This window comes from Crocodylus siamensis, chromosome 12 (genome assembly GCF_052110815.1).
Source record: "Crocodylus siamensis isolate JL-2025a chromosome 12, ASM5211081v1, whole genome shotgun sequence".
In the NCBI taxonomy this organism is placed as follows: Eukaryota; Metazoa; Chordata; order Crocodylia; family Crocodylidae; genus Crocodylus; species Crocodylus siamensis.
The window spans coordinates 48,982,951-49,001,923 of NC_143406.1; the positions used below are offsets into that span (position 1 = coordinate 48,982,951).

Here is an 18,973-nt window from a genome sequence, read left to right on the forward strand (position 1 = left end):
CTACCTACCTCCAAGAAACGGGTGCGATGTGCAACCAGTGCAGGAAGTACTGGGAGTCAGCTGTCCTGTCCTGCTCGCCAATGCTCGAGCGGCTCCAAGGAAGAGCTCCAGAAGGAGAAGGGATTTGGGTCAGGGTCAGGAGTAGCCCACGGCCTACCAGGATGGCATGAGAAGCTGGACACCCAGGTAGCGGCACGTGCGGTAGCAGACGTACAGTTGTGGTGTGTGCAGGGGGGTGCGAGAGAGCCAGGCATACAGGGATTACATCAGGAACGAGGCATCAGAAGACCTTGATTTCTTCCCCAGCTCTTGCCGTGGGCTGCGACTTGATGCCAAGCTGCTCCGTGACGCCGCAGCGGTACTTAACCTCTCCGCGCCACAGCTCCGCCGGCTCTGGGGATAATAACGCTTGCCTCCCAAAGATTGCAAGGCTTAAATAATGTTTGCCAAGCAATTCGATGAGCTGCGATTGCTAGTTATATTACCGAAGCCGCCACGTTTCCCACGTCTTGTGCATGCTGGGAAGAGGCGGCTCCTGCCCCACGGGTGGGAGGAGGAAATGAAGGGTTGGGGTCCCCATTGTACAGATGGGAAATGGAGCTCAGGGAGGCGAGTGTCAGCCAGGGTCACCCCCCACCTGCCTTTTACATGCTTGTTTTGGCCACGCGCAGCAAAACCTCCCGTGGGCTTAGATGTGTGCCGAGCCAGGCTGCAGGGTCAGAGGTCGGCAGTGCACCAACGGGCTTCGTTCCGGTGAAACCCGCGCTCCTGAAGAGCCCTTTGGGAGCGGTCTTTTTTTAGATCCCGAAATACCCATTGCTGCGTTCCCAGGGCAGCTGTCAGAGGGAAGGCCGGGGCGTCTCTCGCAGGCTGCGACAAGCGCCCGATGCAAGGGCTGGAAAGGGCAAAGCCCAGGGACCTAGACCCTCTGTCTCTGGCTGGGTGCCCGGGGCTTCCTGTCGGGTCAGGGTGCAGGATGAAGCCCTTTCCTGAATTGGGGCTGGATGACCCGGAGCCAAAGCGCCCGGCTGCTCCTGGTGCCACATCGTCCAGCCAGATGTCCCCAAGCCAGGGGCTGTCGCCTGCCCTACCCTGGAGCTCATTGCCTGGCATTTCTGCCTCGGGCCAATTCTTTAATGCTTCTTGCTTGGGGCAATGCTGGTCTACCCCCTCGGAGCAGCGTGGCACTCGGCGCTCTGGAGGGGAGCTGTCAAGCCAGGCCTCAGCCCGGCATGGAGACGGTTGCATTCATCGTTCTGCTGAGCTGAGCCCGGCTGCTGCTGCCGGCGCACGGATAATGAGACTTTTTCCCGGGACCTTTGAAGTGCTCGCCTTTGAGGTATGCAGCGCCCTTGTTAGCGGGTGCAGTTTGGCTGCCGAAGCATAGGCACGGAGCAGCGGATTAGGTCTGTGGTGACAGGTGCTGTCTCTCTGCTCCCAGGGGAAGCGAGCGCCTGACGGGAGCCCTCCGCCGCGTCGAACGGTCCCGCAGAGGCTTGCGTCCCACTTGCCTGCAGCCCCCAAATCCAGGTCGTAGCAGGGCCCGGAGCCTGAGGCCCGCGCGCTGGCAGGGTGCTGGACCCGGGGAGTCGTCTCTGCTATCCGTGCGGTGCAGTGGCCAAGCTGGACGTGAGGCCTCCGGTTATCCTCCTCTGTGCCTTTTGGCAAGGTTTTGCGCAGCTGTTTGCTAAGAGCAGTGCAAAGGCTGGAGGCATCTGCATGGGAGATGAGGGCTAGGAGCGGGTGGGGGTGGGTATACTCTCATGCCTGCCCAGGGTGTTCCCGGCTGCATGAAGTGCCAGCCTGACAGCGCTGGAGTGAAATTCCCTTGGGGGCATCTTGGGCGACAGCTGTGCCAGCGCCTGGCTGCTGGCCCGCGAAGGGACAGCCACGCTCCCTCGTTGGCCCGTCATCTGGACACTGCTGACGAGGCCCCGGCTGTGCCGATGGCTTTGTGACGGGGCCCATCTGTCTCCCAGGAACGGGCCTGAGACCGCAGCAGGTTGTGCCACAGACCACCCAGCGGCCATCAGAGGACAGACATTTTTAGCTCGCTTCCCAAGCAGTCTGGTTGTGAACATGAGCTTCTTGGATGCGAAGCATCACACAGCCTGCTGCCAGTGCCCGAGCTGCCCCGGCCTGGCAGACGGCTCGTTCGGGATGCTTTTCAGGGTCTGGAGCGCTTTTGCTGCATGCAGAGCTTTCTGCCCCGTCCTCCGCAGCGTCCCGCATTCCTCTACCAAGACGTTGCACTGAAGTGCCAATAAAGATTTTCTTTTCATCAAGCAATTAGGTGTGTGTGATGGTGTACTCAGCCGGCATCAGGCACCCTTGGCAATCTGTTTACAGTTGCGATGGTGTTTTGTTGCGTGTCTGTCTGCCGGGTTTTTGCAATAGCTAAGTTAATTTAAAAAAAAAAATGTGCCAGCTGGCACAGATTCAGCAGGGGAGCGGGTGTCAGGAGAGGACCAGCCTGGCCTTGGCACCGTGGGCTCAGGGCTCAGCAACCAGAGTCTGCTCCACCTTCTCCTGGAGCAGACTGCATTCATCCACCTTTGCCGGGAGGGGGATTTATGCTCTGTCTGCTTCAGGAGATTCAGGTGACCTGCTCTTTGCCCTCCAGCCTTGTTTCTGGTGGCAACCGTGGTGGATAAAGGAGCCGCCAGCTTCCTCGGGACTGTTCCTGTGTGGAAAGGATTTTAAATGAACCGCTGGCATTTTGGGCGGAAGTACTCGCGGGTTGGGAAGTGGAGACGAGGTGCAATCCCACACACCAACCCCGGCAGCTTCTGGGTGGAGGTGTCTGAAAACAGGACCCCTACGCACGCAGGCCCACACGTGTGCATGCACATACACAGTACATTTGTGCCTCGTGTGTAGTGCGCGGTTGTGCATATGCTCACTTGTGTTTATTGCCAGGGTTTGCAAGTGTGTGCCGTGAACAGGGTGCTTGTGGATGCTGTACTGTCTGGGTAGCTCCCCTCAAGGGGCATCCTAGCTGCTCCCAAGCACACTGTGGTGGGTCAGCTCTTCCTCGACTGGCACCTGCCAGTGTTGGGGCACCGGGCTGTGCCCATGCCCCAGAGACTACCAGGGTTTGGGTTAAACGGCCCCTGGGCAGGGGTGGTGCGGTAGTCCTGCTCAGCTGCAGCTAGCCCATCTTTCCCCAGGTCAAACCTTCCCCAGCTGTCTAGCCTGTACCAGTATTGCTGTGCCCCTAGGATCAAAACCAGAGCCGGGGCGTTGAGAGGTGTGGAGTGAAGGGGAAAGAGAAACCCGAGGGCAGCAGCTGAGGGAAGGAGACGCTGCTGGATTTCAGAGCATCCTCGGTCTCCGGTGCTGGCCGTCGAGGGAGATGGATCACACTTGATGGGAAGCAGGTGATGCCAAGTGTGGACCGACCAGCACAGCTGCTCCGTGCCCCAGCAGAGAGAGCCTGGCAGGGCAGGAGATGCTGCATTGATGCAGCTGCAGTGCTGGGGATGGGAAGTGCTGGGTGCAGGAGGCTGGATGAGACCTCCCTGGGCTTTTTCTTACACCTCTGCGATGCAACTTCCTCTGACATCAGGCCCTTAGGTCCTTTCACGCCGACCACCACAGGCCTCCCCTGCTCCCTTGTCGCATACCACGCTCTGATCCCCGCTGGCAGGCCCAGGGCGCGTGCACCTCGCCTGCAGCGGCACTAATTAGAGAGAAGCAGCGAGCAGACGTCGCCGGCAAATAACAGCCTCCAATTAACGGCGATGCCGTTCACACCCTAACGAGGCAAATTACAGACGCATACTGGCACCTAATTAGAAGCTAAGTGGTTGGGAATCCGTGCTGTGCAGGGAGCCACGCTTTCTGGGGGGGCTGGGGGGGATGAGGGAATAGGGTCCCTTCTGCGATGAACGTGCAATAAGCCGGCCTCGTCTAGCAGCGTGCTGTGCCCTCCACGCCGATCTTGGCCTGGGTTCCCATCCCCTTCCCTAGCCGAGCTCCAGACTCTCCCTAGCATCATTGCCAGGCCTGCTGGGGTCGAGCTCAGCCCTGCCTTCATCTCGCACCCCTTCTGCCGCCTGCTCCCGCTGGAGCCGAGGCCAGAGGTTCTTGCTGTCCCGTAATGTCCTGCGTCGATGGTGGATTAGGACCGCGCTGCTGAACACGTTGCTGGGCAGAGGCTGGCCAGCAGATTGGGCACGGAAGTGCTTGACGGCATCCCCCGAAGCGTGTGGATGTTGTCTCCAGATCCAGCACCTGGGTTGAACACGGCCTCCAGTTGCCCGCGAGAGGACAGGAGCAATTTTGCTTCTTCGGAGGGTGGAATATGTGACCCGGGATCGAGATCCCGCCGAGTGCTTCTCCCGCCTACCAGAGATCTCCTCGCAGTGGGTGTGTCAGGGGGACGTGATGGAAAGGCATCTGTGCCAGGACCTGTGCCAGGCTCCTGCCCCAAAGAGCTTCCGATCAAAGTTACAAGGGAGGATGTGGAGTGAAAAAGGGAGGACGTGGGTGGCTCCATGGCTGCATACGATCAAGGCTTTGCAACGGGCTCGACACAACCCCATGTGCTTTACCCGTTGTTCAGGTCTTTCTTGCTGCCTTGAACGCACATGCACAGAAAGCGGAGGGGCTGGGAAACAGCTTAACATAAGCTTGCCCTCAGATCGGCTCTGGTTTAATCTGGGGGAACTGCCCCACACGCCTTGGCACTCACCTACCTGCTCTGATGCTGCGGAAGGGGCATTAAAGCACGGGCTTGTGGCAGCATCATGGGCAAAGGCACTTGGCAGTGAAGGGGGCTCAGTGGGCTTTTAACTAACAAAAGGGCTGTAACGGCAGCTGGAGAAACCATGTCTGCGGCTCCACCATCTGCGATTGTGCAAGCCGTGTTCTCTGGCGCCGGCTCCATTATTAATAATTCAGGTCACCCACCTGCATTGAATTCAAGCTGAGCTGCCTTCCTCCCTGTCCGCACAATGCAGGGCCAGTGCAGCGACTGGCTCTGAGGTCCGTCACTGGGCACGGAGAGCTGAGCAGAGAGCCCAGGGCTCTGCCCCTCTCCCTTTTTGCAGCCGGTGCCTGCCCTTCTGGGGCAGTGCAGGGGCAGGGAGGAGCAGGTGGCCGAGCTGCCTCTGATGCCCTGCTCAGCAAATCCATCTTGGGGTACTCCAGTGCTTGGTGCTGCTGGGCACTCTGGGGCTCAGTCCTCTGGTCCCACGTGTGTCCCCAGAGCTGCCATCCTTGTCCCTCAGGCCCCAAGCATTGTCCCTCCTTGTCTGCATGCATGCGCGCGCCCCTCGCTCACCATCTGCATTGCTGACACGTTCGGCAGCCGCTTAGCATTTGTACAGTGGAGAGACGTCAAGCTGTCTTGGGACCCGAGAGAGAACTACCCAAAGGGGCTGAGCTCCTGTTTCCTGCTTCCTCTTGGTTCCTTTGGGTTTGAAAGGCCTGCATGTGCACGCACGCGTGTGTATGCATATGCTTGTGCAAGGCGTGTGTGCATGCATGAGCTTGTGCACGCGCACTGTGCTGCTGGCTCAGTTTGCAGCTGGAAGTTACTTTTTCTTCCGAGGGCCTCTCGCGGGACGGTGGATTTATCGTGTCCTTGTACAGGAGATGTGGTGACGGCGCAAGCTAATCGCAGCCCGTCGGTGACGTCGGTAGCGTGGCGCTCTATTCTCACCTTGGCTGCGTGCTATTTTCTCCTCAGCGGGCGCTCTGGATGGCACCGTGGAGGCTGCAGAGGATGCAGTGCCACAGTCAGTGCCACGAGCCAGGCGCTCTCCCGAGCAGCCAATTTGGGCCTCCGGAGTGCAGTCGGCACCATCGGTGCTATTGACACTCATTTGCACCTTCTGGCTGTCTCAGCTGGGAGGCCAATGGGGGCGAATTCCCCTCCCACCCCGGGAGCAGGCTTGGGATGGAAGACAAGTACAGGGAGCGTGTGTGTAAACGTGCCTGTGCCGCACGCTTTGGAGACTAGCGGCACAGTGCACGTGCCTGAGGGAGGAGAGGGAGAGCTGAGCAGAACGAGACATGTTTGTGGAGCCGGACGCTGCGAATCAAAGGGCACCTCTGAAACGCTGTCCTTCCTCCTGGGTTTTGCTGACCTCGCACAGAAGCAAGGGGACTTCTGGCTGCCCACTCCTGCTGAGCCCCTGCAGCCCGTGTGCCAGCAGGAGTGAAAGGCCTGGTGGTCCCGTCCCCTGCCCCCTCCTCTGACCCAGCAAGATGAGAGGCCAATGGTCTCTGTGTTAACGGGATACCTGGACGAGCTCCTTGCTTGCAGTCCAGTGGCCTCATGCTTGCCCTGGGGAGAGCTGTGCCAGCTTGCCCGCTCCCATGCCACACCGCGGCTCTCCTCCCCGCATCTTCCACAGGTGCCAACCCCAACAGCAACACATCTGCAATGCATGAAGCCACATAAGGACCTGCTGTTGACTGACCGGTGCTTTCCAGCCATCTCCCCACATGTGCCCCGTCCCCTCAGAGCTTGCACGGTGCTGCGGCAGGGTACGGAGATGGAGGGATGATGCAGAGGAGGCTGCTCTTGTGTGCGAGGGGACTGGCTCCAAAAGCCCAGCTAGCAGTGCTGATCTCTGCTATGTCCCCTTTGGCCTGTGCCAACCCTCCAAAAGGGAGCGGGGCATGCAGGACCGAAGCACCTGCACTGCTGGCCTCATGGTTGAGACTGAGCAAGGACATCTGTGCAGGAGGACCGCCCCGCCTTGGCCCAGCTGGGCAGGGCACTGGTGCGGCATCACTGTGCCCGCTTGTCCGTCCGGTCCCAGTGCACCGTGGAGCCGGCTCCTGATGCTTTAACTGCTCCCAGAGCTTTCTCCCTCCCTGCCCCCAAAAAGGCTGCCTCCCTTTCAGCTGCAGGCCAGGCTCCTATTTATACCAGCCCCAGGGCTGTGAATCATTCCTGTCCCTCATTGCGATAGCTGCCGCAAGGGTATTTATAAACTCTGATCAGCCTCCCCGGTGCCGCCTGTATAAATTTAGTGCGTTTGCTGGCTCCTGGACCCTGTCTTCCACGGCTCCATGTTTGAAAGAGCCCAGGGCACCTGGTCCCGGGCTCCTTGGACACTAAGGCGGGGTCCCGTTGGGACGGGAGGGCGACTTAGTTTCCGAACAAGATAAGCAGCAGGCACTCGGCCTCTTTTTCAGCCAGTCTGATCAAGGCGAGTCGTTTCCCTGTGCCGCGAAGTTGCTTTAATCAGTGCTTTATTCATATGCATGTAAATGTCAAAGGCTGGAAAAGCCCTTTTCAGCTTTCCTTGACTCCAGTGGGAAGACGGACGCACCAGCATTAGCATCCTCTTGCAAGCAAACACCGTGAGCATCGAAGCCGATGTCGGATGATCATCGCCTCGCTGGGCCAGCTACGTCATCCAGATGCCCGACTCTGGACCCCTGGAGCAAATTTTATTCTCCCAGCTCAGTCCAGGTATGCGCTCAAGGAGGCAGAGAAAGCACTTCAGAGATGTCCTTAAGGCCAGCTTGAAAAAAATACAATATCTACATCAATGCGGGGGGAGACTATTGCCCTGGACAGCCCCAAATGGAGGAAGAGTCCGCTGCAAGGATCTCTCTACTCTGAAACCTCGCCATGGCAGCAGGGAATGGAAAAGCAGGAACAGCAAGAACCCAGAGCCACCCGCCCTGCATGGAAACGCATGCCCAAGCTGCAGCAGAGCCTGTTGATCTCGGATCGGTCTTGTCAGCCATCTGCAGACCCTTGGATAAGATGATGACGGAAGGCAGTCATCCTTGACTGCAAGGGATCACCGAAAAAGAAGTATCAACGGGGAAAGGTGTCCGGTCGGGGAAGTCCGACCAACCGGACAGAACTGGGGGCGCAGAGCTGCCCGGGAAAGCTGCCAGGCCCCAAAACGTTGCACCTTGTGATCATTGTGATGAGCCTAAGTGGCTTCCCAGGGGCAGAACAAGCAGGTGCGCCCCTTAGGGCTGTGCATGGAGCTGGTCTGCCCCAGACAATGGTATGTGTGTGCATGTGCGTGTGCAGCTGTTTTTGGGTGGCTCTTGCCAAGGTTCTCCAGCTACCAGAGACAAAGGGGAGTGCGTGACACCTTGATGCCAACAGATAGGGAAGCACGTCAGCAAACACAAGAGTAGAGTCTCCTTAAAGCCCTGAGAAGCAGGAGAAAGGAAAAAATAGTGCTTTATGCTGTTCATCGTCATGTATCTGTCTCCAAATCACAGAATCATACAAAATTTGGGTTGGCAGGGAGTTCAGGAGGTCACATCTAGTCCAACCCCCTGCTCCAAGCAGGACCAGCCCCAACTTCATCATCCCAGCCAGGGCTTTGTCTAGCCAGGTCTTCAACACCTCCAAGGATGGAGAGTCCACCACCTCTCTGGGTAACCTGTTCCAGTGCTTCACCACCCTCCTCATGAGAAAATTTTTCCTAATATCGAGCCTCAACTTCCCTTGCTGCAGCATGAGCCCATTGCTCCTTGTCCTGCCATCTGCCCCCACTGAGAACAGCCCAGCTCCATCCTCTTTGCAGCCCCCCTGCAGGGAGGCGAAGGCTGCTATTCAATCCCCCTTGGTCTTCTCTTCACCAGATGCTGCAAGAGGCTCTCTAACCCCCATCATGGAAAAGGGAGAGAAAAGTGGGGCCTGGCATAAAAACAAGGCTTCAGGAGAAGCAGCAAAGGGCGGGGGTGCGAGTGCTGGGACAAAGCAATGATTTTTTGCAGCCGTGCTTCTGCAGAAACAAGCGCAGAAGCCCTGCCCCTGCCGGCGCTTGCGAGCTGTGCGCTACACGCTCTGCCAGGGATGACTGTCGGGGAGAAACTCGCCCTGTTCTGGTCGTTGGCAGGTGCTGGCCGGATTCCAGGCCTCTGGGCTCCCGCCTGCGAAGGAAGGGGATGGTTGTGAAGCCAACTTGCATCGTGCACGGTGCTCTGACGGCTCTGAGGCCAGGGGTCCTAGGAGCAACGCTCCACGCTGTAAGCCTTGCTCTTTCCCTGACTCCAAAGGCGTGCAGCCGTCTGTCCTGGCCCTGGCCATTCTTGGGGCAGTTTAAAACGCACGCATGTGCGATGCCATCTCTCCCATCTAGTGGAAAACGACAAGCCGGCAGCTCCTGGTATGCTGGCAGAGCTGTGGGTCCCCTGGGCTCCATGGGCCAGGTGACATGAGCTGCTGCGGCCTGGGACGGCGATCTGGTCTCCAAAACGCCAGCGCACCATCCCCTCGGAGTCTTCCGTGACACCACGGCCACTTTGCTCCATCTTTCCCTAGCCGGCTAGCGCGTGTCCCGGGGCTTGGGATGCTGGAGTGATTTGTGCTGTCAGGACTCCTGGCTTCTGGTCCCCCGTTTGATTGCACCGATCCAGGAAGGGCCGAGCTCCAGGCTCCATCGTATCTTCCTTTCTGAGCTCTGCGCTGCGCCCGGACACAGCAAGGCATCTTGTGGCCTTGCAGAGGGCTGGAGCCACATCGTGTGACCAGGAGCGGGTTGTTAGCATGGTGGAGTTGGCCGGCTGCTTGTACGCCTCCTCGGAAAGAGCAGCCAGCCTGGGGAGGTTTCCCCCAAGGAACCTGGCCGGTGCGAATATGGGAGCTGGCCTCTACCCCGGGGCATTGCCGTGTTCCCCATCCTCTCCAGACTTGCAGGGAGCACTGCATTGTGGCTGGGGACTTTTCAACACCCCTGCGCCGTGGCTGCTGCTCATTTGATGGGTCTAGCAGGGAGATGAAGGGTCTTCCCAGCTCCCTTCCTTGGCTTTCAGTCTGCAGGCTGGGCTGAGTTTGGTTTCATCTGCCCTGTGAGTCCTCCCTGTCGCATCTCAGCTCAGGGGACCCAGAAGGCATGGCCCCCACCAGCCCCAGGGAACCCCAAAAATTCCCTCTTGATTTGTTTTTTTTTTTTTTCCTCTGCTGAGGTCCCTGTGAATGGGAGGAGAAGGAGAAAGCGGCTTTGTTTGTATGCGAGATGCACGGGTACAGACATGCCGGTGATTAGAAGTCAGGTAGCAATGGCGCCAGAGGAGGTATGGGCAGAAAATGTGTAAATGGGCAGTCATCGGGGAATGCCGTGAGTTGACTCCAGACTTGTAGAGATGCAGCCTGCAGCTGAGTGATTTCTCTCTCCCAGGTGTGTGACCTCAATTAAAGAGAGAAAGGTAAGCAAATACAATTGCTCATCATTAGCATCCTTGAGGGCGGTTCAGCCCGGGCTTGCAGGCAGGGAGAACGGGGATATGGTGACGAGTGCTTGTGATGTTCTGGATGGATCCACTCCTTTCAAGCAAGCTGCTTTGAGTCCATGGGTGCCAGTTTTTGCTGTATCCTACCTGAATGGCATGGGGGTATTTCAGGAGAGTCTTGGCGTATTGATAGTCCCACTTGTTCTAACTATTTATCTAAAGTCTTGGAGATTTGTGGGAGAGCATCCTTGCGTGGGATGAAATAAGGAGAACAGCTTGATGGTGACACGATTCTCCTTTATGGCTTGTCGTATGTCTGATCTGGAGATGGGACTGGTCAGTCCCTGCTTGAGACGGGACATGGCTTGCAAACTGAAACACGGGGATGTCACGGCACCGGAGGTCTGCTCCCATTATGAGCTGTTGCTGGATATTGTGAATGTTAATCACGGCACCTTCAAAGCAGCTGAGCCGAGGTGTCGTGCCTCGAAGGCTTCCCGGTGAAATGTCAGCAGTTGATTCCAGCGGGGAGTGGGGTTTGGGGAGAAATGTAGCACTCAATTATGCTTGCCGTTGCCAGAGCGCTTCACCTTCTTGCTGCATTTGGAGAGCTGACATTAAGTCAGGATATTACACGACACTGAAACCTTTCACGGTTTGGAAAAAGATGATTTCATTACTAGCCGTATGTTCCAGCCCGGATTCAGGGTGAAAGTGCCAAGCGAGGGAATTGGGCTTATGGAGAATGTCTAAGTTGTGGTCGTAACAATGACACCTCCTTGCATCTTCAGAGCAGCATGCAAACAGAGGCGCAGGGAAGACGGCTTTCACCCTCCGCAACCAGATGAGCAAACTCTGGCCCGGTTGGCAAGTGAAGTGTGCACTGGGCCAGGGTTGTGGCTTGGACCCGTGCGTCCCCAGAGACGAGACGGGCACGCTCTGAGCCCACTGCAGAGGCTGAAGGGAATGGCTCTGTGTGACCCACTGAAGCACCTGGCCCTGATACTCTCCTCCATCCACGTCTTGCAGCAGCTGGTTCTGATTCCTAGTTGGAGTAACACACCAGCTCAGCTGCCCCCTCCACACTGGCTCCTTTTTCCCCCTTAGACCATGCACCCGTAGCAGAGGTGCATAAGGGGCTGTTAGGCGTCAACAGCCCACATTTCTACCTTTCAAAGAATACATGAAAACAACAGCCCAGGGGGCTTCTGCAAGGATCTCTTGAGCCTGGAGAGACCCGGGGGGTTGTTAATAAATAAGGCCCCACATGGTGACGAACCCAGGGAACCAGCTGCTTGTGATGGGAAAGGGGGGATTCTGCATGGGGATCTCACGTGGACTCCCAGGAAGCAAATTTTGGAGGGAACCCTGCTGTGCCAGAGATGCAGGGATGGGCAGAAGGAAGGTGCATGGGTCCAAGTGAAACTGGACCATCGCTGGTTTGCCAAGTGAGAGCCGGCAATTCCTGGCAGCTCGCAGGCCACCCCGCGTGCGGCCCAGACACGCAGCGTGGTTCCACTCTGCTGACCCCAGCACATAAAATATGTGGCCTTAATAAAGAACAACACTTCATCTCACCGCAGCTGCTGAACCACTGGCGAGAAGCGAGAGCTTTTGAAATGAATGTTTGATAAGGGAGCGAGCCAGCGAAATGAAGATGACGGCAGGAGGCACAAAGCAAATAGATCATTAAGACGCTGGAGGGGATGTACCGTCTGCCCTCCCCAGGGCAAGGGGCAGGTATCTCAGTCACCAGCTGACCCGGGTGTTACCAGCATCCCTCTCCTGTTTGGCAGCGAGGGCTGATGGGCTCATGAGAGCCTGAGAGAGTTGGTGCAAAGTGAGGTCACTTTATTAGTAAATGGGCACCTAGTTTGTGGTGGGCCAGCAGGGCGTACTCCTGCACTGAGCCACCCCTCTCACTACACCCTACCACCTACCAGGCTCCGAGTGTCTCCCTGGGGTGCTTCACGTCCAGCTGATCCCCTTCCTGGAGCGCACCCGGAAGCCTGGGGTCATCGTGCCACCACCCAGGCGTCTCGGTCTGTCCGCAGCCCTGTGCCCCCTGGGATGCACAGGCCTTGTAGACCTTGAGGGTGCTCGACCCATTGTAAGACCTTGGGAAATTTCCCATGGCCTGGAGCGCAAATAGTAGCCTCTCTTAGTGAGCCAGACATGAAGGCATGCCTCTTATCCCTCTCCCAATGTATCCACCACACTAGGTACAGTGGAGAACTTCAATATTGGTTACAGAGAGGAGGCTTGGAGATTCAGGATAGGAAGGAATCACAGAATAACCTTGAAGCAATCAGTGTGGCTAGGTAGCCGTTGATTATGCATCTGCTGTACTGCAAGCTACACATCTGGATAGGTTTCAGGTAGGTTTCTCACAAGTATCATCCAGAGGCTGGCTGAGCTTTCCTCTGGAGGCAGCAGTTCAATGTGTGTCCAGTTTCAAGAGAGACAGAGGGAGAGATCCCCCTCTCTCTGTCTGCTCAGTTGTTCCCATGCTGTCCAAAATGGTTCTCCCCCTCCCCTCCTGGGCAGTTCGAGCTTATATAGCCCTTTTGGCATTACCATCCTGAACCAATCCTGGCCAGATGTTGTTGGATGCTAGCCGATTGATTTGAAATGCATCACGGGTTACCTGGAAGAGTGACAGGCGCGCCTGCCCCCATGCCATGAGGTCACTGCTAACACAATAGCAGGGTGGACCTCCCACGCCTGGTTACCTGTAACTTCTCCCATCCGCAGAAGCAAGTTCCCCGTCCCCCAGGAGTGTTTCCAGCCCGGGTCATAATTCACTGCTAAATGCAACAGATGAAGGGGGAGGGCTGCCTGCCCACCGCAGCGGCCACGGCAACGCGCTTCCCGTTGCAGACCCACCCGTAACGGGATGGGTGTCTGGGTGGCCCCATGCCTCCGTCTGATGCCTGCTGGTTTTGGGTCTCGGCCCCTGCTCCTGCGCTCAGTCCCCTGCCCAGGTCCCCTGAAACCCGTGTGGGGCATGTGGCTGCACCGGGACATAGAGGGTCCTGAAGTGGGCCAGCTCCTGGCGTCCTCCCCACCTGCTGGGCACTGTTTTTTAACTCCAAATCCCTTTCCGAGTCGGGCGCTGAAGCTTTCTCCTGGGTCCAGCTACTCCAGGAGGGCTTTGTGTTGGCAGGGTTTAAGATTTGCTGGTACAATGCTGGCAGAGGTCAGGCCAGGGGAGGGAGGTTGATGGGGGTCCTCGCTGCACCACCCCTGTAGCATGCAGCCTGTCCCCGTGGCCATCAAGAATCACAGGGCCCTGCTAATGAGCAATCCCGCTGGGCCTAGCTGGGGCTCTCTCCTCATCCTCGTGCAGTGAGTGTATGCTGAGGGGCTCCAGCCAGGTTTTGCCCCAGTGCTAGCTAACATGTGCTGTGTAGCTAGGTCTGAGAAGTGCGCTGGGGCGGTGCAGTAGCTCATTGCCCCAATAAACAGGGGCCCCAAGAGCATCCTTGCTCTTCATCGTCCAGCTCCGTGCAACCTGGCGCACAGGAGCAGGGTGGCACGAGAGGGCAAGCCTGAAGGCAGAGAGCTGGTTCGTGGTCCCTCTCTCATCCTCCCTCTCTTCTCTCTTCCAGAATAAAGTCCTGAACGTGGACGGTGTGAAAGTGAAGCTGCAGGTAAGCACCCCCCAGGCCTCTGCTCGGTTCCTTGAATGTGGGGGGCCAGCATGGGTGGTGCTGGGGGACACAGGGAGCTTAGCGGGACCCCTCATTTGAAGTTGGCTGCTTAGGTGCCAACGGGCGATGAACTGGCTGCTAACGGGGGCCTGATTCAGACCCGTTCCTAATGCTGTGTGTACTTGGAGTCAGCCCCGGTGTCAGCTGTTGGTGCAGTTGCCCTGGGGAAGGGGGTGAAACCCTAACCCTAAAACCAAGTCTCCCTGGTCTGGATCAGTGTCTTCCTTGCTTCTACGCAGGGGTTTACCATCCTGGCAGACACCTAGGCTGACCCTGTGCAGACCAGGTGAAACCCCTCAGTTCTGTTATCCTGAATAGCTGAACTAGACGGCTTTATTTCCAAGAGCCCGCGAGTTGCTCGGGTCCCCGGGGAGCTGGCTGTGTTCCCTGACCTCTGCACCAGTAGCTCAGACCTGACACTCGTGCTCTCCTCCCTCGCCCGTTGGGCCTTGACGCTCTGCAAGCGCATCCCTGCATTACAACCTGATCGAGTCAGTTAGCGGGTCCTCACTCATCCATCTGGCACGGCGGGGTTCGACGAGGCATGCACCGTGCCGCGCGCTCTTTGTCGGACCCGGTCGTGTCAGCGCGTGGCCGTGCCGGGACCGGCGAGGCGCCTCATCGGCCTCGATGGTGCTTGTCACTTTCTTTCTAGGATGATCCCTGTGAACGTCCCCCCTTTCCCGTAAATGAGCCGCTCGGCTGGCAGGTGGTTGTTAAAATGAAACACGAGTGCGACTGTCTCGGGGAACCCGCCTGACACTTGATTTTTGTACTGATTTCCTGGAAGACTCTGGTCAGGCTGGCAGTCCTCTCCTCGCCTTTCTGAAGGCTGAGCTTTTTCCACTCCTACGCTGCCCAGTCCCTACTCGTTTCCTCCAGTGCATCCCATCGACGCTGATGCTTGCCTGGCTGGGCGGCATCCCCTGGGCACGGCCACGCAGGCTGTCCTGGGGAGCTGGCGATGGGGCATTAAGCACTTTATGTTTCCTTGGCAGCAACTAAGTGAGCCACTGCCTGCCCTCAGCAAGCCAGGGGCAGCAGGCTCCGTGCCCGGTGGGTCTGAGGGAGTATAACTATTTACAGACCCCATCACTGCTCATGTAGAGCAGGGGGGAGACTGCAGCTCCCATTTAAACCCACAGCCTTGCTCTGCGATGTCCCTGGAACTCTGAGCTGAGCTGTTTGCAAGGGGAGCTTTACTGCGCCGGGGTCCCCACGCGGCTGGTGCATGTCTGACGGGCTCTCCTGTGCTTGCCCTTTCCAGATCTGGGACACGGCTGGGCAAGAGCGGTTTCGCAGTGTCACCCACGCCTACTACCGAGATGCCCACGGTAAGAGCAGCTCCGTGGTGCTAGAGGGATGTGTGCCCTGCACATGGGGCTCCGAAAGGCTCCAGGATCCTGACCCTGGACAAAGCTGGGCGCTCACTCACCCGTTGCTGGCTGGTTTGGAGGCTGGTGTGCTACGGTCACCTCCTGTCCTGCATCCCTGCGTCACGGTGTAGGGTCGGAGCCCAGATACAAGCCCCACAGGGGCTTTCAGGCTTCATCCTCTGAAGTCATGTGCAAAGGCAGGGAGGAAGTGCTTTAGCCCCCAGCTTTGCAGGGAGGCGGGAGGCTGCGGGCCCTTCAAGACCCGCTCCGTGGAGCCCCAGGCACGGTCTGCCCAGCAGCCGAACTCTGCTGTGCCCACTACTCCCAGGGGAGCAAGGTGGTGGGACCTGGGAGGGCTTTGTGGCTTGGCACGTGGCCCTGGGAGCCGATACTTGCCACGTCTCTAGCAGCGCCCGAGGCCAGCGCTCCTTCCTGGGTCTGCTCCCCAGCTCGTTGCCATGGGAACAGCTGCTTCACAGGTTTTAAAAAATAAAAAATATATAGGCGTTTCTTGTGCATTGTTGCGTCTGGGTCTCCGTCGCATCAGCCCGGCTCTCCAGCACCCCTGCCCCCTGCGTCTCCCTCCACCCACTCTGCATCTCATGGCAACCGGTGCAGAGCCGGCTCTTTCAGTGAGATGTCTCCCGCGACCGGGAGCCTTACTGGGGGTGCCGGAGCCCTCCGCACCTCCGTGCTGCCCCTCCTGCCCATGCCCAGCCCCGGGAAGCACTGATCGGAGCCTGGCTGCATGCACACACAGGGAAGGCAGCCCTGCCCCCAGGGAGCTGCAATGAGGAGCCGGGGCAGGTTATGGAAAGAGGAGATCTGGACTCTTGCTTAACTAGACCTGCAGCCTCGGGAGTGTCCTGCGAGCTCTGGCTGGGCCGTAGGGAACGAAGCCCCTCTGGCAGACCCGGCAGCTGCACGCCTGCTGGCCCCCTGACTCGGGCGGTTGCTTCTGCCGTTGAAAATTTGTCCGTTCACGTGCCGTGAGCTGAGAACCCGTGGCCACGTGCATGTGCCCCGGTGCGGGCCCGGGCTATGGGGCACGAGGGACCAGCACGGGGCTGGGGGCTGAGCCGTGCTCCCCGGTGTCTTTGGATGCGAGGAGACTTGTGCTGCCGTTCTTCACCCATACAAACAAGCCTCCGTCTGGCTCTTCTCTCCAGAGCTCTCCGGCATCCCTGGAGGAGTCGGCTTGTCAGCAGCTGTCTCCAAATCTCTTTCCAAGTGGCTGGAGAGCTTGGCCGCTCCCTGGGGGCCCATCTCCGAGGCGGCAGCTTCCCCAGTCACTGGAGCATCGGTTCCATTGCATGTGTGCGTTCCCCCTTCCCGCTGCGCGGGCTCCTGCAGGGCCGTTCGGGGCTACGTGACTATCGGAGGTCCTGTTTGGGGGCCTCTGAGCCACGCGCCCCTCGCAGCTGGGCTGGTGTGGGTCACCGCATCTGCTGCAGACTGCTGTCTCTGGGTGGTTTGGCTCGCATTTTTCCTTGCCACAAAGGCAGCAGCTCAGCTGATGGGAAGAGTTCATCCGGTCTAGCTGAGCAGGCCAAGTGCCGTGTGGAAACCTCCGGCCCCAAGTCCTTCCTACAGGGATCGGGGCATTAGCTGGAGTCGACTGCAGTGACCTTCAGCCCATCTCTGCTGCATGTAGTCAGGGTTCAATTGACGGTGCCCGGCTTCAGAGCGCTCCTGTGACGAGGGCATATTGCTTCTCTGGAGAACAGTCATAGCTACTGCCTCTCGTTGGAGATCGTCCGCACGAATGGTCGCTCAAAGATATCTGGCTCCCACGAACTAGGAGACATTTCATTGCTTTTGCTAAGCCAGCTCTGACTGCAGCATCTCAGACACCGCAGATATATAGCTCCCGCCTGCTAATTGCTCCCTGGAACAAAATATTTGTTTTGGGTGTCTGTAAGAGGCATCTCTTCAGCCGCACAGTGAAGCCTGATGCATACAGCAATTTAAGACTCGCTTAGCACAAGGAGAAGGCCTTCTCTGACTGGCGCCCGGGTGCACACACATCCGTAAGCTTCCTGGAGACTCAGAGTGGTGATGCTTCGCCCTGTTTATTGTCAGGCAGATGCTCGGAGGAAGAGCAGATCCCAGGAGACTGGTTTTGCTGGACAAACTGCAGGGTGCCAGCCAGGGTCTGCCCGCACGGGTGCACAGACCCCTCTTCGGTGCCCGGGTCTGCCCGCACGGGTGCACAGACCCCTCTTCGGTGCCCGGGTCTGCCCGCACGGGTGCACAGACCCCTCTTCGGTGCCCGGGTCTGCCTGCACGGGTGCACGGACCTCTTCTCATTCCCCCCCAGTAGTCTGTCTCCAGGGCACATGCTCTCCTTGTTCCCAGCTGGGATGCTCTGTGCTCCAGGGAGGGTTTACGAGGAAGCTGCTTGTCTGCAGCCTTTACCCACTTTACCTGTGGGCAGCCAGCTTGTGTGTGACTTTTCCAGCCCATCAGGCAGATGCTGTTGCTCCCCATGTGAGCTCCAGGGATGAGGGTTGTGCCTTGTGCCATGGGGAGCACTGGTGTTGGATGGGGACTCAGGCCACCTCCTAGCATTTCTGTTCTGGCCTCTGCTGCAGGGAGGTGGCATGTGGGGGGGGCAAGGGCTCGATCATCGAGGGGTCATATAAATCACAGACTCCTATAGCACCAGGGCTGGAAGGGACCTGCAGAGGTCCCATCTAGTCCAACCCCCTTCCTGAGGCAGGATCATCCCTGTCCAAACCATCCTATACAAACCCATTATCTAACCTCTTTGGAAAACTACCATCGACCCTGACGCAGGTACACCCGAACCTGCCCCGGTAAGGCAGGGGAGCCGCAGGAGTCTGCACCAGGCCAGGGAGGTGTTTTTTTCCACGAGGCCAGTATTAAAATGGCTTAAAAGGAGACGCGGCGCTTGGGGAGCACAGAGCCACGGGGCTGGGCATCGTGCAGGACAGTATTGGAGCCCGCCAGGCCCGGGCAGCCATTCAAACACTTCTCTCCCCGCAACACGGGGGCTGGATCAGGCCTTCTCTGCCAGTGAAGGAGGCTGGAGTAAGTGCTCCGGCAGTAACGTGGCGGGGAAGGGTTCAAGCGCCGCTTGTCCCAGCACGAGCTGCTGGATTCTTCGTCCTTTTGGGGTCCTGATCAGCTTCCCTGCAAGAACTGCCTCCTTTATAGAGGCGCTGTACTAGTTTTCTGCCCTGGGATGAGAAATACCGTCAGCTCCAGTGCATCGTGACATGCAAGAGCAAAGCTTTGCGTGCCCCCGAGAGCAGAGCTCCCCAGGGGACTAGGCAATAGCTACCTGCGTTCACTCTCTTTCTCTCTCCCCACAGCCCTGCTGCTGCTGTACGACGTCGCAAACAAAGCCTCCTTCGACAACATCCAGGTGAGCACCGCCCTTCCCCACCCTGCACCGGACGTGGCTGCTGCGGTCTGCATTGTAGCCCGGGCTCGTCGTGGCAGGCTGGAGGTGGCAACGGCATCCCGCGCCTGCTCCGCCGTTCTGCTCCGGTTTGCAGGGGAGCTGTTACAAGCTGGAGGGACCCAGCCCATGGGGCTGAGCCCAGCACGGGGGCTGCTCCTGCCCCGGGAGGGTGGGGAAGAGGTGCTGGTGCCTTCACAGCTTCTCTCCTCTGCATCACTTGGCTGACTTGCAGTGTTGCTCAGGGCTGGTCTGCAGCTCGGTGCGCATATAGGTCTGACCCTGTGCTG

The 18,973-nt window shown here is 58.4% G+C and overlaps 1 protein-coding gene across 2 annotated transcripts in view; it reads left to right on the forward strand.

The window, feature by feature from the left end:
• RAB26 (RAB26, member RAS oncogene family) overlaps positions 1-18,973 on the forward strand; it is a 90,902-nt gene that overhangs the window by 62,280 nt on the left and 9,649 nt on the right. For both annotated transcript variants that reach the window (XR_016438658.1, XM_090023724.1), the window contains exons 3-5: positions 13,779-13,820; positions 15,148-15,214; positions 18,595-18,647. Coding sequence is in view for 1 of the 2 variants with exons in the window: in XM_090023724.1 (XP_089879850.1) it covers positions 13,779-13,820; positions 15,148-15,214; positions 18,595-18,647 (162 nt within the window). In the remaining variant the exon portion in view is untranslated. The remainder of the gene's footprint in view (positions 1-13,778; positions 13,821-15,147; positions 15,215-18,594; positions 18,648-18,973) is intronic.